General features: G+C 48.4%; 1 protein-coding gene across 1 annotated transcript in view; it reads left to right on the top strand.

Annotated features, from left to right (window-relative positions):
• The window catches only part of TNNI3K (TNNI3 interacting kinase), a 97006-nt gene extending 72325 nt beyond the window's left edge, over nt 1-24681 (top strand). Inside the window, exons 22-25 of the mRNA XM_072867333.1 lie at nt 10180-10239; nt 11911-12080; nt 19617-19696; nt 24605-24681. Coding sequence (XP_072723434.1) covers nt 10180-10239; nt 11911-12080; nt 19617-19696; nt 24605-24681 — 387 coding nt within the window. The remainder of the gene's footprint in view (nt 1-10179; nt 10240-11910; nt 12081-19616; nt 19697-24604) is intronic.
• Nucleotides 24682-25128: the final 447 nt, after the last annotated feature.

The following is a 25128-nucleotide window of genomic DNA, read 5'->3' as shown; positions in this document are numbered from 1 at the left end:
GCAGGACGTGGCGCGGGGCGCGTTTCCCCTCTCCCTCTGCTGGTGTAGCTCCGGCAGGGAGGGCTGCCCTGTCCCCCTTCTCGGGCCGGCACACGGACTGGAGTGCCGAGGGGAAAGAGCTGGAGGTGGTGGTGGTGCCGAGGAGGTCGCGGTCGTGGGCTGGATGCTGTTGCGCTGCTCTGTGAAACCAGGATGGATAATCTGGGAGTGCTGAAGGGTAACAGATGACAGTCGGCTTTATATGCCACTCAGAAAAAGTGTGCAATGCAGTGAAAAGGCTGCAAGAACAGTCTGTCTAGCTCTCTTCTTTTTGCGTGGTAGGAAGATACAAACTTTTAAGAATGGTTTAACATTGGTACGATTTTCTTGAGAAGGGAACTTTTGGGGAGATTTGCTCAGAGAAGGCAGAGCCTGTGTGGGGAGCCAGAGAGAAGAACGAAGGAGGACCACAGGAAGAGGGATGTGGAATGGAAGAAAGTCTTGCCTCCGAGATGGTGATGCAAACCAGGTTCTTTTCTCCAGCTGAAATTGTTTTCACTAATAAAACCTTGGTTTTTAAACTGCCTTCAAATTCAAAGTAATGTGGTTCAGTGTATTATCTGGGTTCCTGTTAAAAACACTTAAAAAAAAAAATTTTGCATCTCTCTGGCAAGTTTCTGATCTACTCCATCATCCCAGTTACAAAACCAGGGCACGTTTCTTGCTTTTGTTCTTTAGGAGGTAGAAGATCCCCTTCATGATCCCCTCCACATAGCGTATTGCAGAATGCTGTGATAGTATCGTGTTATTCTAAAGATAACCCCTCTAGTGTTAAAGCTATTCAAATGCCACCGTCCTCAATGGCACACTGTTACTCAGGAGTACTGTGCATGTGTGAGTAATCGGAGTGAGTGGAGGGGTTTTTTAAAGAGAACTTTGTTGCTGATTAAAAATATCCATCGGCTTTCTGAAGGATAGAGTAGGAAAATCTTGAGTTTTGTACTTTCCTCTGCTTTTCAGTCAAACCAAATATAATACTTTCCTGTCCCTACCTCATATTAGTCCAATATTATCCTCCATAGGTTTTACTTTTAACTTGACTGCAAGGTTAGGAAACCATGACAATCTCCTACTTGGACCTGGTCATCACTACTTTGGGGTTTTTTATAGCCGTGTATACCAGTGTACAGGAGGTGTAACATGTCCCTGAATTTTGCTTATGGCCACTGATTTACTCAGATATGGCCTCATTAAATGCATGACAATCAAACTCCTTCTTTCCTTCTGAATTTTGAATTTCATTCTGATTCTCCCCTTACGGTCCTCTCTGTTCTCTTCTAAAAGAAAATCCACCTTTATCAATCTTTGAAAGGTCATGCAGTGCTGTAGTCTGTAAACCTTCCCACTGGCCCAGACTGCTTGGGTTAGTAACAGCTCCGTAGAAATCCTCTTTCAGGGCCTCTGCTTCATCATTCACAGGCACGTTTCTGCAAAGCTCTTGGGAGCACAACTCCACCAACCTGCACTTGAGGCATGCGAATGAGCCGCCTCTTGTGATCAGTGTCCCTCGGAATGCTCCTGACTGATGTCTGTAGGCATACGGACATTTTATTTGCCTTTAGCCTTGCATGAGGCCTATTTTCCTGTAGGAAGTGGCGCATTTCTTTGCCAGACCCGACAATAGACATGACTATTATTTCATTTTCCTGAGCTGAGCAGTGGTTACAGGATCCCACAGTGAGATAACTTCTTGGCTCATTTCACACTGGGATGCATCTGGAGTTTTCTGATGCGTGTTCATTCGCTCTACCTTGTTCAAGTTTCCAGGTAAAGAAGGCCAAGACTAGACAAGAGAGACCAACAACTCCTGTAACAAATAACAAGTTTAAAAGAGAAAATTGCATACATAAGCATATTGTTAGGAAAATATAAATTGAAAAGACTATGTTAGTTTTCTTGTACTCTACAGTGGTTGGAAATTGAGAGAGGATAATAAGATCAGTTCAAGTCTTCTGCCATATCGTCTCAGAGGTAGTACAATGCACACATGTCATCTTGCAACCCTGGATAAGATTTGGCAGAGCAGCCTGTTCGATGCAGAGCAGTGGCAGCCCTGCAGGCATATTCTGCAGCAGTGCAGAGATCCCGTTAGTCCCTGCCATTAATCGCCCCATGATGACGCCTCAGACTTTCTCCAGGTGATGATGCATTCTGAGGAACTGCATGTGAGAAGAAGTTTGTTCACATGTAATTCAGGGCATGTAGGCTTTACCAAGCTTCACACTTATGCTGAGCTGAGTTTATTACTAATGCATCTCTGCCTGCCGGCAGGGCTGTTAGCACTGTAGATGCTATACCAGTGGACCAGAATTTCCCTGCCGTTTTGAAGAATCGCTCCACCAGAAAATTTCTTCACTATCTATCTTGTAAAGATGATCGTTTTGATTACTGATGCATAGCTTAGTAGAACTGGTCTAGCCAAAGACAGGGAAGGCACATCCACAGAAGACAGAGCTCACTGGAAACACATGATGACGATGTAGAAGACGAGAGAAAACACTGTGCCTTTTGCAAACTCGGAACAGGTCCTGCAGTCTGTAGGGAGAGAGGGAGCAAGCCTCAGGGGTCAAAGGCTGCATGAGCAGCAATAACAAATGCAAAGCCATGATTAACCCAAGCAATAGGAAGACTTAAAATAAGCTAAGAAAACAACCGTTGGGCTCCAAGATGGGCTGTCATGCTTTGTTTTGCTTCCCAGCAGTCTTTGTCCAAGCACGGACTGTGCCTAACCTTTCTGAGCCTGAGAGCTGACATGAGATCTCAGCCTTAGGTGATTTGACTGCAGGCAGTGGTATGGCTGCAGGCAAAATTTTAAGCTGTAAGATGAAAGAGAGTATGTTCAAGGATGGCTTTTGGCAGCTGTACAGAAATGAGGGTCAGCACACAGGAACAATTGTTCCCGCAGTTCAGCGGGAGAGGGAAATGTAGGTGACAAGTGTGAAGTGTTATATGGGATTTAAGGAGAGAAAACACTGCAGCCACCTCAAGAAGCTACAAGATGTGACAGTGACAGCTACGCACACTGCCTGGGGTGTCCCATTCAAAACCAGCACGGAATATTCACCCCTGGCTCAGACGGCCAATGCACTGACCGGGCCGTCGCACTGAGCTCCACGCAGGGAAACCACCTCTGCCAGGACTCCAGCCCTTTTTCTTCATCCTGCGGGGTCTTCCCATTTCCTGGAATTGCTCCTTTTGTCTGGGGCACAGAACATCCTCAAAACACCTCTGACTTGTTGTAAGCATCCCATAAGAGATGCTTAAGGCATTAGTTTTTACAGGAGCAGCTGTAAAAGAGAAACAGGAACATGATTTACAAGTTGTAGAAATATTCTGGCTCTTGATCTCTGTTTCCTATTGTAGCTTTAATCCTAAAAAGATCATATTTATGATCTTTGGAGCTGGCAAACCATGTTTTTCACTTGTTCCAATGCAAAGAAAGTGGTTCTTTTGGATTATTGGGGGGAAAAAAGATTTACTCGTTGCTTTTTAATTTCTGAAATCCCAGGAAGGTGTCTGTTGCTTTATTTTGCTTTATTCAAGGAGTACTCATACTATATTGACAGTTCTCTAAATATCCAGTGGCAAATATATCTCGGGTACTAAAACAGAACAAATAGTCAGCTGTGAATCTTTTCCAAAGGCCTGGGGACATGTCCTGGTTTTGGCTGGGACAGAGTTAATTTTCCTCCTAGTAGCTGGTGCAGTGCTGTGTTTTGGATTTAGTGTGAGAATAATGTGACACCACACTGACGGTTTAGTTGTTGCTGAGCAGTGCTTACACTGGGCAAGGGCTTTTCAGCTTCTCATGTCCTGCCAGCACGAGAGGGGGCACAGCCGGGCCAGCTGACCCCCACTGCCCAAAGGGCTATTCCAGACCATACGGCGTCGTGCTCAGTATAGAGACTGGGGGAGCTGGCCGGGGAGCGGCGATCGCTGCTCGGGGATGGGATGGGCATCAGGGGGTGGTGAGCAATTGCATTGTGCATCACTTGTTTTGTATATTCTTTTATCATTATTATTATTATTTTCTCTTCCTTTGCTGTCCTATTAAACAGTCTTTATCTCAGCCCACAGGTTTTACTTTTTTTTCCAATTCTCTCCCCCATCCCCCCGGGGGGAAGTGGTGCTTAGCTGCTGACTGGGGTTCAACCAGGACAGGACAGCTGTGCTTTGCAGAAGTCACAGTCTGGTGCCCTCTGGTTCAGGGTCTGCTGGGACAGATGAGAGGTCACGCACGGGACCCCTCTCCGTAGCAGGGCCATTCCAGCTGTGGCCTGGAGAACGGGGGACATCAGCCCACGGGCACGTGGACGGTCTCTGACAACCACGTGTCAAAGTATTAACAGCTCCAGAGGTTACACCAACTCCTTGCATTTCCCCCCAAAACCTACCGATAGCCGTGGCTGAGAACGGTGTAGCCTGCTCCCGGGATGAGACGTCAGGAATGCATGGCAAGCCCCCACGCAATGGTAAGGGCAGTCCCGTGGAGAGGATACTGCAGCGTGGGGAGGCGAGAAGGGGTAGCGGAGACAAAGTTCACACACGCGTCTGTGCCAGCCTCCGACGGCGAAAATGCTGTTCGCCGCAGTCCCTGAGGGAGCAGTGCAGGAGTTAACGCTGTTCCCCAGTGGCCCCCTCTCTCCGTGCTGAGCTGCACTCTCTCCATCAGTGCCCAGTTCTGTCGGTCTGTCCAGCTGCATCGCCAAGCTCACTGCCATAATTTCCGTCTTGCCTGGATCGAATCATAGGGACCCAGCCCTCCTCCAGCCTCCCGCTTCATCCAGGCACTCGATCATTTATCAGAAGCATCGTGTAATTCTCCTGTCCATCTAACTATTAGATTTTATTTTTTTTTGTTACGCCGTGACGTGACATATTTGTTTGAAAAACTGAAAGCCATCTGTTCTATTGTTTCAAAATTACTACAATGCTTATTATTATCATGCTGTTGTTTTGGGATGCATTTTTCATTGCTTAGGGAAGTGAAAAAGCAACACTTGGAGGCAGGCAGGGTACAAGCAGTGATGTACGCGTTTCACACGCACAGCCCGCCCAGAATGGCTCATTCTCATCAGCTACATCACTGCTAATCCTAAAATGGGCCTCTCCTATTCCATCTGTCTGAACTCTTTATGGGTCTTCCTACTATTTCAATTCTCCCCCATAGGATATGGAATTTAATTTTCAGAGGCTTAAAATAGTAAACTCAATGAGGATTTTTTTTGCCAGCTGATACCCTGGGAATTTTCATGTGGGACTCTAATGCTGATAAAGACAAACCTCAGATATGTGTTACAATTAATAAACTCTTCTTTAGGATAGAAAGTAACTGTACTGTGAATTTCAAAAATGTGCGTTGCATCTGCAGTAATTGCTGTCTTTTGGAGCCCAGCAACATCTGCAGGATCGGAGTCTGATTTAACAAGGAGTTATTGCAGTAAGGTTGTTGCTACGGCACCTTTCTCGCATGCTGCAATTGTGACTGGTTTTTAATGACTGGAGAAGTCCATCTCATCATCCCAATTAACTCAATAGCAACAGCATTAAAGAAAATAAAATACACAAGTGTTCCCTTCTGAGATTATAAAATGGTGGTTAAAGAAAGATTGGTTTACGTTGGCTTTTGCAGTCGGTTGCTGTTTCTGCACTAAAGGGAACATGAACTAACTAAAGCAAGATTGCAAAGACACCGTCATCCTCAGACTGGTAGCCTTTAGGGCCACAGCAGGATTTAAGGGTGCTTGAGACCATCCACGGTAGAGGGACAACAGTGACGCTCCCCTAACTAGTCTTCGTATCTCTGTCCTTATATTGAGGGTCAAATCTTCCAAAGCAGGGTTGATAACCAGCACTTTTCTGATGCTACATCCCAGCTGTATCTCCTGACTGGGTGGATTATGCACAGATCTGTGTATTTGCACATGAAAATGATGCAGATATTGGAATGTGTGGGCACCTGTGCTGGCTCAGATGAGGCGGGGCTGTCTTACTGACAGTGTTACTGTTCTGGCATTTGTAGAGCATAAGAACGTTGGGTTTGTTCATAACTTCTGGGCTTTGACAGTGTTCCTTGGTGATGGAAAACAGAAAGCAGCCAGAGGAATGTCATCTCCATGAAGTATTTCTCACACAGAGAACTATGCAGATGGGTAGGGCCTTTATATGCTGCTGTGTGTCAGCCAGGCAAGGGACTCTGGGTGCTCTACAATGCCATCTTCGCATCCACCGCTGCCGCAATTGCACAGGTATTTTTGCACGTGGCTCTAAACTGTCTGAAAAGTCAAGAAATACACTCCAGAGACTGGAAATTCAGTTTGCTTAGAAAATGTTCCACAAAGTGGGTTAGCTGCTTTAGGAAACACGTTACAGGGGTAGGCTGTGGGTTTGGAAACTTTGGTTGGTTGGTTGGTTGGTTTTCTGGTGCTATTCTGGCATTTGAGGTCTTCGTTGAACAACGTGGAGGTTTCATTTCTGAGGAATGGGAGCAGATTTTGGAACCTGTGTAGTTTTCTGGTGTTACAGGAGGCCTTGTTTCACATTACAGCTTCATATTACTGAACCAGATACTCTGACTTTCCTACGGGAAACAGAGTCCTGCATTTGTGCCCTGGAGTCCCTTTTCTAGTTAGCCTAGCTTAGAAAGACAGGTTATCATGTGCCTCAACCCGTCCTTGTCCTGGATACTTGAGGGCTTTCTTACCTGGTTCAGTGAACTGACGCACATGCTCCAGCGCTCTCCCAAGACAGGGAAGAGGGAGCTTGGTGCGACCTCGGGCAGCCGACTGCCTGCAGTCAGCTTTGCCCCCTTGCTCTGTTCTGTACCGGCTATGTGCATAATAGCTCGGTGTGAGAACTGCGGATGACTGTATCTGCAGTGCAGGCTGTAGCTAGCTTATTTCACCACTAGCTTGTTCATTGTTATTAGTGTTTCCTGCGTTCCTGAATATGCTCTTGTCTTTGCACGTTATGAGCTAATGTTAGGGCGGGGGGAGTGGTTCGGTTTGTTTTCCGTGTAACTATAAAGTAGCTGCTAATAATCATCAACATGTAACTCACATTCTGTTTAAATTTATTAATAAGATGTCATATTAAATTGTTGACTTAAGCAAGCACTATGTAATGGATATAGTCACTGCATCTTGTTAGCATTTCCACAGCTCATTGAGCCCCAGTAAAAAGAAACCGTCTTTTTAGAATCCTAATGCACTTTGTTACTCATCAGTATCACTCCAACATCACTTAATCTTGCTAATGTTTTAGAGCTGCATGGTAGAATTATAAGGCAATTGATAGCTCAATCAGACAGTGTATGGCTTGAACTTTGCACAAGATGTGGGCAAAAACTTATTAAAATGAGCTTTATTAAACATGTTTTGCTACCATTCTCAGTAACAAAGGTTTTGAGTTACTGCTGAGGGCCTTGGAACAGTTTCAGGAGGGCCACTGGGCAGAGAAAAATAAAGCAGTGCTATCAGCCTCTCGTCAGCATTTGCCAGGTTTGCTGTGCAGTCAACAGCCTCTCCTAAAACTGTCAATACAAATCTACAGTACTGCTGTAAATTCACTGCAGAGATTAGCAAGCAATTCTTTCCAAGTGTCTCACTTAGTTACCTGGTATATTTAATAATCCTTGACACAGTGATGTCTCCTGAGCATACTGCTCAGGAGGAGGGACTGAAGGCTATTAGTGAAACACCGTAACAAGCAGAATGAGCAAAATATCTAAAAGATAAAAAGCATCGCCAGATCGATATCCATCTTACAGCATCTCACCGTAGAGGTATAAACAAAGACATTTACTTAAAAGAGAGGTTATTGTTAGGGGAAAATTGTGAATTTGGGGGCTCAACGAGTGTTCACAGGTCAGAATTCTCCAAGAGGTTTGCTCAGTTTAAAAAAAAAAGAGGCAGAAAATGGAGTATATCTGTATGGATTGTGCTGGATGTCTATGAAATGCCTCCAAATTTGAAAATTTATCCTTTTATTCATCTTTAATTTCGTTCGAGGTTCATCCCAACTGAAAACTAGTTCCCATGCGTCATGTCACTCTTACTGTTTATCAGGTACTTGAACATCTGTGTTCCAGAAACTTTTGACAGTACTTGTTTCCAAAGGCAGACTGATGACTAGAAAATTAGACAGTGTCTCTTCAGCAGCATTTTTCATTAGCTATTTTAATTTGTAAGCTTTAATTGGAGCCAAAGTATTTGCCATAGTACCTGGGGCTTAGTTCCATAAAGAAAATAAACATTGTTTTAGTTTTATTAAGTACAACTCCGATGTTACAGTCAGTTCTTCCATGGTCTCCGACGGGCTAATCCGATGGGCTCCAGTCAAGTTCCATTGAAGGTGACAGAGCTTATCACATGCAATAAATGCAGTATTTCTTGAACACTTTGTATACAGGGATACTCTAATGGGGTCATACACCACTTTATAACAGAATCCTTTATCAAAGGAACCACTGAAATCACCTCACAATCAAGTTTCTGTCCAGTCATCAGGCGGGATCTCCCTTCTTCCCACCAGCCTTCACCCAGCTAAAGAAGAGCCAGCTCTGAGGACTCCTTGTCGTTGTGAAGGAGTCCGTGTTCAGAGGGTCGTTTTTGCCATGGGAGTTTTCCCCACCACTTTCCTAGGCGTAAGTTACTCACAGCAGTGCTTGCTGGAGCCTGAGATTCTTGTGGGAACAGCGTCTTTCCAAAGTGTTTTTTCAAGTGGCGTATCTCAGTGCGGCGGTTGGCATCACGTGGCAGAACGATTGAAGTAGTCAGAAGAGCAGAAGACTTTAAAGACTGGCTGAGGAAGGAAGCACCCAGGGGACTGTCAAATGGCAGTGGAGAAATCCTGTCTCTCTGCCACAGCTTGTCACCCTCGCAGAAAGGCTGGTAGGAGTAGGCAGGAGAAATCGGCCGAGGTCTGCACCCCATCGCAGCTCCTGCTCGTCCCCCGCAGGGACACGCAGGGGGAGCGATCCCGCTCGGGGGAAGGGCTGGTGGCCGGAGGCAGGAGAAGGATGTGGACTGCCTCACTGCCGCTGCCACAGGGAGCACGATTCAGCCAGGGCACTGCTGTGGACACCAGTAACACACTTTTCTCCCTCCCTTTCCTATGCAACTGCAGACAAGGACAAGTCTATGGAACGTAAAATGGACCGGTCATTTTCTTTCTTACTCTTTTGAGAAAGAAAAGCATTTAACGCCCATTTTGTTACTATACTTTCTCACAAAGGGCTAAAACCTGAAGTCTTATTTCTGTGTATTTTCCCTCTGCTGTCACCCATAGATGTGAGGGCTGCAGGACTTGGTCCTACAGCTCTTAAATTATGCCTACCTCTTGCAGGCAATTTTGTTGAGGAAGATGTGGCGATGGGAATGAGGAGCTTCTTTAACAGTCACTTAGTTAAGGTATCCCCAGTCCTCCTCTGTCAAACACCATTGTATGCAATGCTTTAGTTAAGCCTGAACTTCCCTGGGAAGACTGTGCTGTAAACTGGAACAGGGGATTGATCAGCAATAACAAGAAGGAGGTATATTTGTCCTTCCCCTCCGTTGCCTAACCCTGTCCCTAGCACAGCCTCCACAAACTCTTGTGCCACGTAAAGCACGCAGAGATGGAGACGCGTGCCCGGGAATGGGTCGGGCAGGCGGTGGGGGGCAGCTGCGGCGATGGTGCGTGTGGAGTGACGCAAGTACGCCAAGAAGGGAAGGAAGAGGTGGCCATAAGTGCAGTGTTGGTCAGGAGCTTGTCCGCTGCTCTTCACAGCTGTTGCTGCGTTCCAGGTCTTGTTTATGAGCAAAGAGGAAGCATACCTAACGTATAAGCAGAGCCAAGAATTTATTGTTAGTATTTTTGTAATCTTATGATCTAGTAATTATTAGCTTAAATCCAATTGTTACAGATAAAGAAGAATAATGCAGTTGAAGTTGTTATACACACCTCTCAGTTTCGTAGTTTAGTACTGAACTTGCAGTTCCCATCAGATTCCCAAACAGACTGAAAGCAACGCCATGAAATTGAGAAAGGGAAATGGAGGGGAGCTGGCATTCATCACGTATCTGTAAGTCAGTTTAGTCACAGAAGATATGCCCCCCTTCTATTTTTAACACAGCTCTGCTTTTTCTGTCGTGTTCACAGGGGAGACCAGAGTTTTCAGAAGTGGTCACAAAATTAGAAGAATGTCTGTGCAATATTGAGGTAAGGACCTTATTTCCACGGCGGAGTGTCTGTGCGTGTGCCGCGTGGTCGGGAGCACCAGTGGGGAGAGCAGCAGCTGAGGCAAGCGGTGGCTTTGGGGCCTGCAGGCTGCTTGAGCTGCTCGTCCTATTGCCAGCCAACATGCTGTATTTTCAAGGCAGATTGTCAATAGTGGTTTGTACGGGGGCCAGGAGGAGGAGGCAGGGACCAGAGATTGCTGGGAGCGTCAGGAGCTACTCAGAGCGGTACACTGAAGAGAGAGCGTGGCCAGCGCTGTGGGGATGCACTTCGCAGTAGTCCTGGGCAGAATTTTTTACTCCCATTCATCCCATTCAAGACTTGGTTTAAAAAGAAGAAAAGACAAACTGGCCAAGACGCTTGGGAGAGAGGTAAAAAGAGAAAACGTAAGAAGGAGAAAGGCAAAGGCAATTCCTGCTTTGGACTGTGGCCATGACACAGACAGACGTATCAGCCTTCAGCCTGGTGTAAGATAAGTGGTCAAACAGCAAGTAAATGATTCAGGGCTGCAGTTCCTGAAACTATATTTGCTTTGTGTGTTTGTGTGTGTGTATGCATGTAAGTGTTAAAAAAACCCACAAAAACAAACAAACAAACAAACAAACAAAAAACCAAAAACCCAACAACTTCCTTTTAAAATGGATTGCTGCTCTTGAGCATAAGGGTCAGAAAAGACACCCATAATCTATCACATTTCTTCATGCTCTGACTGCAGCTGGTTGCTCTATGCGTAGGTGGAAGCTTTTAAGTGTTAAAAAAAAAAAAAAAGTGAAGTGCTATATCACAAGAAACTGTGTCATCTCATGGGAGACCTGACTTCTATGATACATAGGCAGCAGTGCCTGCAGGAAGAAATCTGGGGCAAGAGCTTACATACAAAAAGAAAAAAAGAAAGCATTATTTAGCTGGGGAGTTAGACCTAAGCTCCACTGTGTCTAGGGCAAAGCCTTGTTTGAGAGGGGTTCTGGGGAACAAGATCTCTAGGAAGTTAAGTACTGCAGCTGATGAAGGATGAAGGTGGAGAGTTTTGTCTCTCCACCTTCCTCTATTTCCTCTCTTTTTTCTTCTCCTCTCTCAGCAAATCATTTCTGCTCCTTTTAAGTATCTCTGAAACCAGGAGTGGCAGGGACCTTTTGTCTGGCACAAGTCTAGGTCCCTGCTGCTGCAGGCACCTGTGTTGTACGGTTGGTCCGTATGTATAAACACGTATGGATGCGCTAGCCCTGCGTTTACACTGCCCTGTCGGTCTGAATTCCTGCCCTGGGACACTCGGACAGGACGGCTGCGATCAGGCAGCACGGCCTCCTTGCTAGTACAGACAGGAAAGTCCCAGCCGCGGCTCCTGCCAGGGAGGCAGAGATGTCTCCCAGCTGCACAGCGGGTGCTCGCAAGCCAAATAACTCATGGCTGAACCAAAGCATATCTTCTGGAAAGCCATCCAACCCCAGCTTGAAAACCCCAGGCGACGATGAATTGACCACTTTACGTGGCAGGCAGCGTCCAGTTCTCCTCAGCTGATCAAAGTCGGGAGGCACTGCTTTCTTCAGCCAAACTACAAAGGAAATGTGGGACACACAACTTACGAGAAAGAGCCGAGGAAAGCCTCGTCAATATGTAATAACAGCGCCGCCTTTTTTTTTCTTTTAAATCCAGCTAATGTCTCCAGCCTCCAGCAACAGCAGCGGTTCTCTGTCTCCCTCCTCATCTTCGGACTGTCTCGTTGCACGAGGAGGTCCTGGCCGTAGTCACGTTGCAGCACTACGTAGTCGGTTTGAATTGGAATATGCCTTGAATGCACGAGCTTATGCTGTCTGGTCACAGAGGTACGTACCAGCCCTCGCAGGCCGAGGAGAGCGCTTACTCTGAAAGGGACAGAAGGAGTCCTCCCCGAGAGCGCGTGGCTCACGTGCCTCAAACGGGAGCTCCCTGCAGCAGGGATTGTGCTCAACAGGGGATATGGCTGCGTGGGAAGCCAGAGGTAGAAACGCACCCCAGGGCTGATCCACTGCCAGGGCCAGCCGGGGAAGGCACTTCTGCAGTCTTGTCTTCTCCTGGAACTGCTGTAGCACAGGGCGTTTGGGTTATCTGAATGCTGCGGAAGCCATCGTGCTGCCAAGACAACAGCTAATCATTTGCATTTTTCACTATGAGTAACATAAAAATAGTAGAAAACCAAGTCCTGCCGTGTACGGACTCTACCCGCAGTACCACTGCTTTATCACGTGAAACAAAAGACCGATGACTGCCCATCCAAGGGGACAGAGATGAGCGGTCATTAGATGGATGTACGTTTAGCTGCCAGCAGGTCTGGGAAGGCCAGTGTTTGTATGACACTGTGTTTTCAATTTGAAAAATTTCACTAAAGAAAAGCTAAAAGACACATTTTTCTTTGCAAAAAAATAAAGACAAAATATGCCAGTGTGTGCCATCAGTGACAAGATGGAAAACCCAGGCTAGACCCCGGGCAGCATTTCAGCACCAAACGGCGTGGCCGGAGGCATCAGGTGGCCCTGCGGCACAGAGCCTTACGAGCCTCCTTCACCGTGCCGGCACTGCGCCCGTTTCGGAGAACTGCTCATAGAGCTGCTTCTGTGAAGTAATGCCATCTAGGGGAGCTGACTCCTGCAGCGGCTTTTTTGTGGTTGGCAGACCAGTTTGTTATACTGGAGGCAGTTTAACCTCTGCGTATGGTCTGAAAAACAGAGGCTGTGGTAGTGCGTCGCATCAAAACAGGAGGATTTGCTAGTCCTCGTGAGGGGCCAGAGCTACCCTGGGAGCTCACCTCTCAGCAAAAATCTAAGCCCTGCAGAAATGTGATAAGTATATTTGCTGACTCATATCACAAGCATGGCTTGTTATCGCTGCCAAAAACCATGGCAGACATGTCCTTCTGATTAGGAGGAATAGGGCACACTTGGGAAAACCCAGCTGGAAATCCTAGAAAAAAGCACATTTGGGAAGAAAGGTCACACTGAAATGCCACTATGATTATTTTGTACGAGACAGTTTGTTTCCTGTTACGTGTATATTTATATGTCCCCTTTATGGAGTGCGTAGCTTGTGTCTGACCAAGTGTCTGAAATCTATTTTCTAAAATGCCCTCACCTCTATTAGATTCTTAGTATTAGAGGAGTTTATTTAATGAGAGGGAGTTTTATGGACAGGAAGAACACCCAGTTCCCTGATCATAAGAGCCTGTGATGAAGATAAAACATGGGGAGAGCCTAGTGATCCCAGCGAGCAGCTGGGGTAGAAAAGCAAAGTAACTGAAGAGGTGCCATTTTCTGATGTTGTGTTTTTCAGATCTGGATTTTAGTTTTGGGGGTTTTCATCTTGATCTCAAATTGTGATGTGATTAAATGAATGAAGTGGGCTGTGCTACTGGAAGAGGGTGTTGCAGTACCGGGAGAGAGAACTGCCAGACTGGGGCTGTCACTGCGCTCGTCGCGAATCCCAGGCTGCTGTCTGGGGAGGGTGGCAGGCGACGGTGTCCGTGCCGAGAAGGGCAGGGACAGACAGACAGAAACCGGACTGTCCCAGCAGGTACAGAGGCAGGAGATACAAATGCCAAGTCCCTTTTCCTTACGGAAGAGGAAAAGGATCTCAGCCTCACAGAGATTCGTGGGAGTCGGCATTGCTGGGGCTGTTCCTCTTGGAGTACATCCTAAAAATTGCATATCATTCAATCTATGACCATAGAAGGATAAGAAGAACTCCTGATATTTTTTTAAGGCAAAGTCACATGTGGGTTCTCTATGTTATTGTACCATTTAGTTAATATCTGAGGCAGTCTACCCTACCACTTGGGAGACCTGGTTTTGAGGGCAAATTTAGCAATCTCCCGTTTCCATCCCATGGGGAGTTGAGAGTACTGTGAAAATGAAATGGTGCTCTTAATCTCTGCCAGAAGAGCAGTGCACTTAGTCTAAACTTTACCCTTTAGCACCACTTAGCAGTCAGAAACAGCAATAGCAGAGCAAGCCCTGCCCTCCCGGTACGTTCCTGTTAACCGGGGTGCGGAGAGTCAGAAATACAATCAGCTAAAATGGGGAGCTGGAATGGAGGAGCAAAATTAATCAATCCTTTGCCTGTTCGGGGGCTCCTATGGAGAGGCAGAAGGCAAACACCTGCAGAGAGACACTGAAATCTTTTACATGAAAATATAGATCAGACCCGAAACGCTCATCTGGCAAAATGCGATGTCCTATGAATTGCATGGCTTTTGTCACGTGCTGCTGGAGCAGGACACGGAGGCGGGCACTGAGGTCAGGATGAAGGCAGTGTCAGCTAGACTCTTATTTTCTGAAAAGGACCAGATTTTGCTGTTGAGTGTAATAGGTTTGCATGAAAGGGATAAGAAAGTGCCGTATCTAGGTTATATCTCTGGACATGAGAGAGAGAGAAGGGGCACTTGCAAGTGCCCCTCTTGTCTGTAATTCAGTGTTCCCAGTGCAGCACTGAGCTCGTTAGCCCACCAAAACGGACTCCTCTATAACCCCAGCAGTTACCTAAAGGTGGATTCTTCTATCCAATGCTCTGCCGTACAAACTAACAACATTCAAATCTATAAATAGCACCCAGAAAGATTCACCCAGAGGCACAACATTTGACGAAAAGGGAATGGTTTCCACAGTTTCAGTAGTTTTTCAATTATACAACACACTGAGATGATTGATGGCTTCACTTCCTAATGACAATTGTTTCTTAGGGTTTCATTTTTGTAAGCGTAGGCATTTGCAGAGGGACGGGGTCGCGTTGGTGTTGTTTTCCCCAGCTGGACTCTATTTTCTGGGCTGCCTCCTGTTTCCATCTGCTCTGACGATTTCATGTCCTATGAAACACCGCAGCATGCAACTCCACACCACGGCAGAAACAATTCGTCTGATGAAATCTCCGTGTACCATGCATGGAGTTAAACAGCCACGGCACTGAAGTTGTTTGTTTCTCGCCTTTACTTTAGTGTCTGTTTAGCGGATCGCTCTCTGGCATGGCGGGATGCAGGAGTCTCGTAATGAATCGGATGCAACAGCTGTGCATTTTAATTGTCTGTCTGACAGGACAGCTGAACACGTCAACTCATCACCATATAAAAGCTTTAGCTGTTGATTTTCTACTTCTTTACACCTTTAGCATTTCCCACAGAGTCCAAGGACAATATCTGCAAAAGAATAGTCTTTTCTTGTTTAAGTAGCTCTCAATTAACCCAAGTCAGAAACATTTGGGGTGTCCTTTCTTTGTGTTTTTGCACAGTGACATTCACATGTCTGACAGGCTTGGCAGGGGCTGCTCTTCAGCCTATGCTACAGGCTGCCTCATATAGCAAATGCACGTCTGCATGGCATGGTGTGTCATAATATTCTGAAAGAATTCCCTGTCTGTGCAGAATAGAGGAATCGCGCAGCAAACGTTGCTCTGTCTGCTGTGAAACAGTTGTTGGGTGGGTGCAGGCAGAGCCTCGCTCCCCAGCTGGACGTACCCCTGCGTGCTGCCGCCGGGAGCTCCGTGCCCACCCGTCCCGCGCACAGAAGTAACGCCTTGCTGAGTAGCACTTGCTGTAGGCGCGCTGGCTTGGCCGCATCGCACAGACCTCCACCACGCAGGCAGCTCGGGCCCCCTTCCTCCGGCGTGCACCAGCTCCCGGCCTGGGGAGCGGCGAAGGAGGGAGGAGCGGGGAGATCACCCGTCCGTCCAGCTGGCTGGCAGCCTGGCCGTCCATGGCTCTTCGCAGGCAGGCCCTTGAGGGGACAGTCCTCAGCGCAGTGCTACCCAGCATCTCCTCCTGCCCTCCACGAGCCGGTTGCAGACCGGGGTGGCGGGGGCTGAGGCCGGGGCTGCGAAGCTGCAGCCACCTGGGTGGGATTTCACAGCTCAGCCTGGCACCGCCAGCAGCGCCGCAGGTCTGCCCTGGAAAGGCACCGTCCCGGCCTGGACGCCATCCCTCCAGGCCAGCAGGAGAGACGGTTCCTGCCGCAGATCCGTCCGTGCTGGGTCTCGTCCCGCAGAGACTGACAGGCTCAGATCTCTCGCGAGGTGCTGGGCCGTAACTCGCGACGGGCGGGACTGCAGAGCTCTGCTGTGCTCCGGCTCTGGGGCTTAGCTGCAGAGCCTACGAAAGCAGCGCTGCCACCGCAGACGCAAGAAGCTGCCGTGTGGCGTGCGGCTCAGTTCTCAGGGATGTGCATACACGTATGGGTGGGATCACGGGATGCGGCATCCTGCTTTTAATGCCTTAGCGCAGATTTGCAAGGGAAACTTGGTCTGTTCAGGAAGCAGCTGCAGAAAATCGAGGCATTTTGATGGGCTTATTTCCTCTAGCTGAAAGACGTCCTTTCCTTCTCCCCTGCTAGCAGCTCTCTTTCTCCAGGCTAAGCAACGGTCCCACAGCAGACACCACCACCCGGGTGGTTTCTCTCCAGCTTTCACGCTAGTGTGCTTTCTACCGGGCAGCTGTCCTCTTGGATCGATGGCAAGTGCCTGCTCGGTCCCTTACAAACCACCTTTTCTCACAGAACAGAGGACAAGAAAAGCCGAGTTATCCCTTAGACAAAAGTTTTAAATTTGTTGTCAAGGGAAAGTTCACTCTTTCCAAGCTTTTTTCATGTTGTTTCCAAGCAGCTATTTCTTCCCCTTCCAGACTTAATGTCTAGAGAAGTGGCTAAACAATTTATTGAAGAGGGTTTCAGCTCTTCTGGTTGGTTAACATAAACCCTTACCCAACTGACAAGAAATTTAAAGAAAAAACATATGGCAAAGTGACTGCGTGAATGGGGTTCAGTTAGCTGTTCTGAGAGTAATCATATGTCAAGATTTTCTGCCTTCTCCTAAAGTCAGGGTCATGGCAGAGCGGGGTGTGTTATTTATCACAGATTTGTATTACAGTTCTCCACCCAACAGCTCTTCATTAGCAGCAATTCTTCCATCTTTTTTTTCTTTTTATGTTTACAAAACCAGAGGATTCCTGTCTGCTGTTTTTGTTCTGAGCTGCTCCAAAGGCAAAGAGGCCAAGTAACTCGCTTGGGAGTTTCTCCTTTCTGAGGACATCCTCGCGTAGGACAGACGGCCGCTGTGGTTCCTCTGCCGCTGCAGGCAGGTGTCCCTGGCACAGCCGGCACTGCCCGCCTCCTGTTCGGCCGCGTGGCTGGCCTCGGGCCCGTCTCTCTTGGCTAACACATCGGGACTTACTCTGTGAATGCTGCGCTAAGAATTCAAGCAAAGTGTATGTTTTATTGCTTCCCCTGGAGACCTCCTGGCTCTTCCCACAGCCTGCGGATGCTGCAATAGCTTTCTGCAGTCCTTTCAGATGCAGATTTGCCAGGCAGTCATTCACTGGCTTTTTGCCTCAGCCTCTGACTGGACAGTGTTTTCCCAAAAGAGACCTCCTTATTGTTTTCCTCTGCCTGAAGAAGGGCTTCTTGTCCTTAATTATGAATGAGCTTCAATAATGCAAGTGCTGTAGTAAACGTGTACACGTTCCACACCATTGCGGGTCAGCCCTCAAAGGGCTTTCCATTCCCAGGCACACAGGCAGCTGTGCTGGCAGCAGGGCGAGCGGCTGGGTGGGCGGGTGGGTGTGGAGGAGCTGTGCAGCGCAGAGGAGGGACAGCTCTTTGGGATGGCAGGGAGCAGAGTGGGGAAAGAGGTGAATGGTGCAGCGAGAGGGAAGTCAGGAGCAGCACGGAGAAGGACAGGGTGGTGAAAAGGTGGGCAGAAACAATATTCCTGAGGTGCCGGCTGAGCTGGGGTGAGCTTTCCCTGCTCCTTCAGGGTACACCTGGACCTCATTGAACTCCCCCTCCAGCCTGCCAGGCAGCTGCCCAGCCTCCTCCCACGGGGCACGGTGCTCGCTCCAGGCATCAACAAGCAGTGCCACTATAGGGAACCCGCGTCCGTCTGTCCTTCTTAAAGATGTGTCTTAAGCTGGGAAAGCCAGAGCCGTGGGACCTGTCCTGAGCCTCCCGGCACTTGCATCAGTGGTAGAGTGATAGTTGGGTTCGGGGCAGAAAAGCAGACAAGCCCCAAGGAAACCTGAAACAACCAGCCTGTGTCCTGCCGTTGCCAGCTGGTGTCAACGTTTCGTGTTCTGCCGCTTGGACGATTCACTGAGTCACCCTTTCCATTTCACGACTTCACGTTTTAGAGGTTGAAAAGCTAGATTGATCAGTTTTGCCAGCAAAAATATTTGAAGAGTAAGTGAAGCTGATGTCACGTTACTTTGCAGTTAGTGGAATTCGGCAAACCTAATCCTATTATCCTGCCAAAACTGCACAAAGAGATCACCAGGGAGAATACCTTAGTGACTCCTCAAAAGAGGCCAGAAGCCATGAATACACTGTTAAGTATAGATAGTCTAGTGGTGACAGACCTTTGGGTTTTTATATACTGTGAGATAAATAATAACCACAGCATCTAATTAAGTTGATATAAAGTTCTGTTTAGTACTGTGCCTTCTGCCTGCACCGTGAAAAGTGTCAAAGCCCGAGAACCGTGGCTGATGGTATTTTCAATGAAAAGGCTTCTCAAGGTTTACGTGGGCATACTCGGTGAAGGCAGGCCAAATGAAAGAGCCTCTTTCTAAAGCACAACACTCAGATGTTATTTTCATGGAGGGCTTAAATCCAGCAGGTCTTCTTTAGTCCCCCAATCAAGTATCAGATATGGTCAGATAGATGTGCGCTCTCCGTCATCTCTAAACGGTTCCGAAGCACCTCTGTGTGCTGCTCTGCTTCCCTGTGCCATCAGCTGTGTCACTGTAACCATTATCCCTTGCTTTATTCTTTTGGCAGCTCCTTGGAAATAAATGAACTAAGGGCTAAATGAGGAAGGCTGGGGCTTCTTGGTTTTGTATGCGCTCGGTTTCTGTCTGCCAGTAACCTGAGAAGAGCTGGTGGAGGACAGTGCTGTAGGTGATAGCTCCTTAGGATGGGGGATAAACGACCACAACCGTTGGCGGGACAGTGGTTGTGGTCAATGACTGGAAGATAATTCAGCGATCTTCCTTGCCAGAGAAACTTATTTGCAGGAGTCTGTTAGCAGTGATGCATAAAATACATTACAATGATCCTGGATTGATGCCTAGACTTGCTTCTAAAGTAGCAACATACAGACAATTGTGAAGCCCCAAACAGTATATTTGAGGGACGTGGCTTTGAGAATGGATGAAATGTGAGCACGCATGTGATTCACGTTCTTGCTTCATAACTTTTTCTTGCTTTTTGTGCACTGCAAATACTAGTGGCTGGGCATCAGGCTGATGTATTTCATGTTACTTTTCCTTCCAACTCTGTAGAAAAAGTTCTTATGGTCTGGAGATGTGACTTTATCAGTCTTATCTAAACTGACACCTCCTATCTAATTTGCAGCACTGGGCAACACCCTTCTCCAGGTCTGTCTTTGGATGACATGAGAAGAAACTTCCAGTACCCACCAATCGACAAAAACGGTGAGTTAATGCAGAATACTCCTCTGAGCATCTCGGTGTGCTTAACCAGTGCAGAGCTACAGTCTCCTGAGGTACCAAAAAGTCTCATGAGAAAACTAGTGTACAGTGGAGGCTGCTGGTTGCGGTCAGCCGGAGCTGGCGAGGTCTCGCCCGGTGCTCCTTGCAGCTCGCGGCTGCTGTCGCTGCACGTGCGCCCCAAGGACTTCGGAGCCGGGTGCACTTCGGGCGCACTTTGCAAGCATCCCCAGTAAACCTCCTTTGCTACACGGCCTTTGCTCGGGTCTTGTCTTGCAGGCAGGTCCTTGGGAGTCTGTTTCTCATCCACCCTTTCCAAATGGCTCACGAACTCACTGCCTGGTTCTTTACCGTTTCCCAAGCATAGAATGGTTACCAGCTTAGAGCTGTTTGTAACCCAGCAGCATAAATAAAACCTTAAAATAAAGAGCGTATGAAAATGTAGTTGGCATTAGGGTAGTATCAAGCAGACTGGATTCAGACATCTTGGGTAAATCTTTCTTTCTTGGTGTGGATCTGAAGGTCAGAGTCTTAATCTCACCTTCGTGCCAATCTTCATTCACACTAGGCTCAGCTGCTGCGTCCTAGAAGGACCTGCCGCTGGTGTGAAGCCGCTTTCAGTACATGCTGTCGGGGTAGTACGTGTTTTATGCTCAGGTGTGAAGCAACAGTACGTCCCAGCTCAGTAACCTTCTGTGCAGCAGCACTGGAGCGGGACTACACCTCCTGAGTGCGTGATTTTGGAAAGCCTCCAGCTGCTGTCCCACGGTGCTGCTCCTTCTGCCAGCACCCGCTGATCCGTGTACCTGAACGTCCTAAGGTGCTCCAGGGCCACCTCAACAGGACGTCACTGCCCCGTTTCAGCGCTGCCACACGGCCAGGGCCCGTCCGCTGTGGCTGCTGTGTTTGCTGAGCGAACCTCAGCACAGCATCCGCGGTCACCTTCGCCTGACGACAGCACCACAGACCATGCTTCTACCATCTGCCCGGAGCCATGCAGATGTTCTGGACCTCGTCACCCCCTGGGCAGGTGTGGAAGCCCTGGAGAGAGAGCAATGCAAGAAGGTGTCTTCCGAAGCCATTGCTAGGGGGATCACCACGCCAGAGCACTGCAGCACAGCTGGCGACACCAAATGCAAAACCAGACTCTGACACAGTCTTACAACAGAGCCACAGCCCAGGCAGAGAGCGCGGCTTTGGCACTGCCCGTGCCGGCCACGGCTGTTCTGAAAGCTGGGTAGAGGTTTTTTCATCAATACTCGTATCAGGCTTCGCCACGTGATGGACAAAGGAGGCAAACAAAAATGGCAGGAGCCGTGAGGCTGACGTGGCGGAGAATGACAGCAACATCCTCAGAACCAAGGAGTGGGGCTGGGCTTTGATGGACAACACGGACTTGTAAGGACTCGGGTACACCGCGGTCGCTGCCTCGGGAGTGCCCAGCAGGAAGGTGTCTGTGTTTGCTGCGAGCAGAGGGGTTTTGTGCTGCGTAAAGTCTCTGTTTCTCCGAGGCACACCTGAGAACACACAAGGAAAAGAGATGTTTTTCTGTATGCTCTATGCTTACGTAGGTTTTTCAGTATGTTCAAATGGCAGCTGTGCTGGACCCATTGACTTCACAGTGCTGCCATTCTCATTCAGGCTTTGCTGCTCTCCCCTGCCCTGGGGCCTTCTCACTCCTCTCCTGGCAGCCGCTCCCTTTCCTGCCACTTTCCGACCTGTTTTGTCACCAGGAGAATTCAGCATTTTGTTCTGCCGGAAGCATATATCAGAAGCTCATCAACTCGTCGTCTTTGCCGTTTTTCACTGGCCTCAGCGTGACTCTTGCCCTCCCTCCTCTCCTCTGAACTGAGCACATTGGGTGAGAGAAAGAGAAAACCTGGTCATATAAATATTTAGAGTACAACGCTAACAGCAGTGTTGCTGTCATAATGAGTAGTGAGGTAATGACCTTTGAAACAGAAAAAAAGAACAAAAACTTTGTTATCACTTGTTGTATGCAGATTCCACAGCTGCAGAGAGCAGTTCCTTGGGGCACAGCTTTCATCAGGTACCTGGCAACTGGAAAACTCGAGGAGGAAGAAAAGAAGAACGAAACAGAAATGCTTAGTGAACTCCTAGAGAAAGACCATCCAGGCCAGACCGGAAAGGGTTTCTCAAGCCTGTATTACAAAGGGACACACGGGAGTGAAGGGCTGGTGGAGAAGAGACTCTCCATGGCTACACGTAAGCTGTGGGATTAAGGAGTGATTTCAGACTCCACTCATGAGACCTCGAGATTTATTTTCAAATACACCTGTCCCTTGAATTATAGCTTCCACAGAAGGGAACCAAAGCATGCCAGTGGGAAGGGAGGTGGCCCGCCAGCCCTCCACGCTGCGGGTGCGGATGCCCGGACCATGGTGCAGCACAGCCTGATCCCAGCCAAGAGCCGGCCAAGCTGAGCCTTGCGCCGACTCAGGTGGCGATGGAGAAAGCCAGGGTGGTAGAGGAACGCGAAGAGCCTGGCTGCCAGTCACAACAGGACTGGAAAAGCTGCTCCTTGCCACATACTTCATTTCAGCAGGTTTGTGCAGCTCGAAGGCGAGTCCTGCTGTGTCACCAGGATGTGTATCCAAGGACCAGCAGAATCACCATCCCTTGTGGCAAAGCCCCAAACCCAGCTGCCCTGGAGCCCCACCACAGCACTCTGCAGCCCAGCCACCCCTTGCTCTGACTGCAGCCCGTGCTTCGAGATCCCAGCAGAGGGATCAAGCCATTGCAATGCATAGCGGCACACCGCAAGACAGAAAGCCCTGAGCCCTTTTTTATTAGAGTGCTTGGTCGCAAATATTTGCACTCTTTATTTATGCCACATAAACCAATTTCACTGCTGCCTCTCTGCATTCAGGTCCATTTTGATCTTTTTTCTTTCTATTTGCTTTTTGCCTAATGCTTTCCATTATCCTCATTTTTACTTGCAGTCTGTAAACAATAAAGAATACATGCACTATTTTCCTTTCTCAATAAAAGGCCCAAAAGCACCCTGCTCCCATTCCGGCAAGAGCCTTTCTGATAGTCAACAATTTTCTTCATTCAGTGTATTTGAAAATAGGAATTTTACAAATAAACGCAGCCCTGATTTCTTCAGCGAAAGCAAAGGACCTGCTCTTCACGAGAAGTTTCACAAACTGTGAGGCAAACAGTACGTTGAAAGCACTGAAATCATACGAGGCAGATACACAATGCCCAAAGAAAACTGTACGTCCTCTGAAATTTAAGATAGGTGTAAACATGGAGTTTAACTTTGATTTTGGCTTCTCCTCGCTGACTGCAGCTCTCAGACGCTGGCAGACAAGCTCATGATGCTGCTGCAACAGCCAAGTTTCCCAACTGCAAAGACGGCCCTGGCAAGGCTTGCAGCGCAGCAGCCGTCCTGCAACGCGAGGAAGCGCGTGCACTCACGTGCAGCGCAAGCCCAGGCTGCGGCGTGGCACAGCGTCACCCCTCCTGGCACTCGGGAAGGGCACCGTCCGCCTGGGAAGAGACGCATCACTGGCGGGCAAGGGGGGACCCCGGGAGTGAGGCAGGCCGAGCAGCCTCCTGGTCTTAATCCTGGCCGGTAGGAAGCTCACAGGCACTACACGGAAAAGAGCAAAGCACAGGATACGGTCAAGGGGGTTGGAAACATGAAAGCACCTCTTAAAGGGAAGGTTCCCCACTGTGTGGCAGCAGTAAGGCAAACGGAAGCGATGGCGGAGCACGTGGGCAGTCTCCCACCCAGCGTGGTCAGCGTACCGCGGCACAGCGCAAAGCATCGTCGCCACGGCTGGAGAGGTCCTCAGAGGACGTCCTGCTCTTGTGGCGCGCCCCGTCGCAGACCGTCGCTCCTCACAGAGCCAGCGACGCACCACGGCCTTGGCTCCAGCGCTGGCGCGCGCTACCTTCGCCTCACAGGGCACGTTCAGCACGCGCGAGAGCAGGCCCAGCGTTGAGGCCCAGCGTATTTAGGATAGGAGTGAGATGCCCTGAAGGAAAGCTTTGCTGCCAGCTTTCAAAGCATAGTGTGTCATCGTTAGGAGATAAACCAAGGTTGCTTGTGGATGACAGCTTAGGGGTGCCGTGGTCAGTTCTGTTGCAGTTACCAGAGTCTGAATTTTGCGCGGCTGTGTGTCTTTTATGTTCGGCAATAGGAATCTGGCACCCGGAAGCCTTAGCAAAGTTTTCTAACCCTTCTCCCACCCCACCCTGCGCCCCAGAAAGTTTTCGTCTTCTAGCTTCTCTGCTCTCTTGTTTCCTGAGCATCTGAGTATCTCTGTACAATGCCTAGTTATCAAGAAATTTGAGTTGGCTCCACTGGATTTTTAATGTTAGTACAGTCAAACAAGAAGCATGGGAGCGGCTGACCGATGACACCCTGTAAAGGGAGAAACGGTTTCTTTGGCATGGTTGGAGCAGCTCATTGGAAATACAGTCCAGGCAAGAGCAGTTGCTTTCTGTTTTGTAGCATCAAGAATTCAAATATTTTAAAAACACTTCTCAGAATACTTATTTTGAGCCCTCCAAAGCTCTAGTCAAAAGGGCAAAAGGTATTTTTTTAATGGCAAACTTCTACCATGTTATTAAAACCTTGAGATTCATGTTTTTATGTCAGTCACCAAAGATTCTTTGTGCTTGATTATTGTGAATTCATTGCATGAATGACAGGGTCTGTTTACTTCCTAGCTAAATTTTTCCTCAGCAGATGATATTGAATGGAGATTTGCAGACAGCAAAAAGGCATCAGCAGGGTCTGTGTCTATTAATCTCAAAATGATACGCACATTATTTTGTTGACATTGTCACTGCAGGGAAAGGTGGGGGAGAACCGCTGCTATGTTGAGCCACACGTGAACTTCTCTCTGCATCTTGCAGGCTACGTGTCGGATCCCATGAGTACCATGAGGTTTCATTCCTGCAGCAGCAGCGGCAGCTTTGAAGAAAGCAGCTGACAGCATGAACCGTCCGCCGGCAGAGGCTCGCCAGCAACCGGCAGCAACAGTTCTCACCGTGTCAGCCAGCTCCCGGGCATCGTGCGTTACGCTGAAGAGCCCTAAACCGAACAGCTTTATTTGGTGATGGCAAATGTCCCTGTCACAAGTTCTGCTCCAGCATCTTTCTCTGCTGACCTGCTTGAGTGTTGTCTTTTTTTTGGTGGTGTGCATCTATCTTTAACGAAGTGAATGTCCACAAGGAACGCTGCACTTTCATCTTGAGCATTAATAATTTGAGGAGATGAAAGTAAAAATGCATCTGTTACAGTTTCAGGGCTCCGAGGCAAGTTGTTGCTCCCTCGGCCTGCGCTGCGGCTGGGGCTATCAGCCCTCCCTGCCCGGCAGGTGCCGGGGAGCTGCCAGCCCAGTCCCCGTCAAGAGCAGCAGCCTGTCACTCCTCGTCAC

Source organism: Ciconia boyciana, chromosome 7 (genome assembly GCF_034638445.1).
Source record: "Ciconia boyciana chromosome 7, ASM3463844v1, whole genome shotgun sequence".
In the NCBI taxonomy this organism is placed as follows: domain Eukaryota; kingdom Metazoa; phylum Chordata; class Aves; order Ciconiiformes; family Ciconiidae; genus Ciconia; species Ciconia boyciana.
The sequence above is the reverse complement of the archived record's forward strand: the minus strand, read 5'-3'. Positions and strand labels throughout refer to the sequence as shown.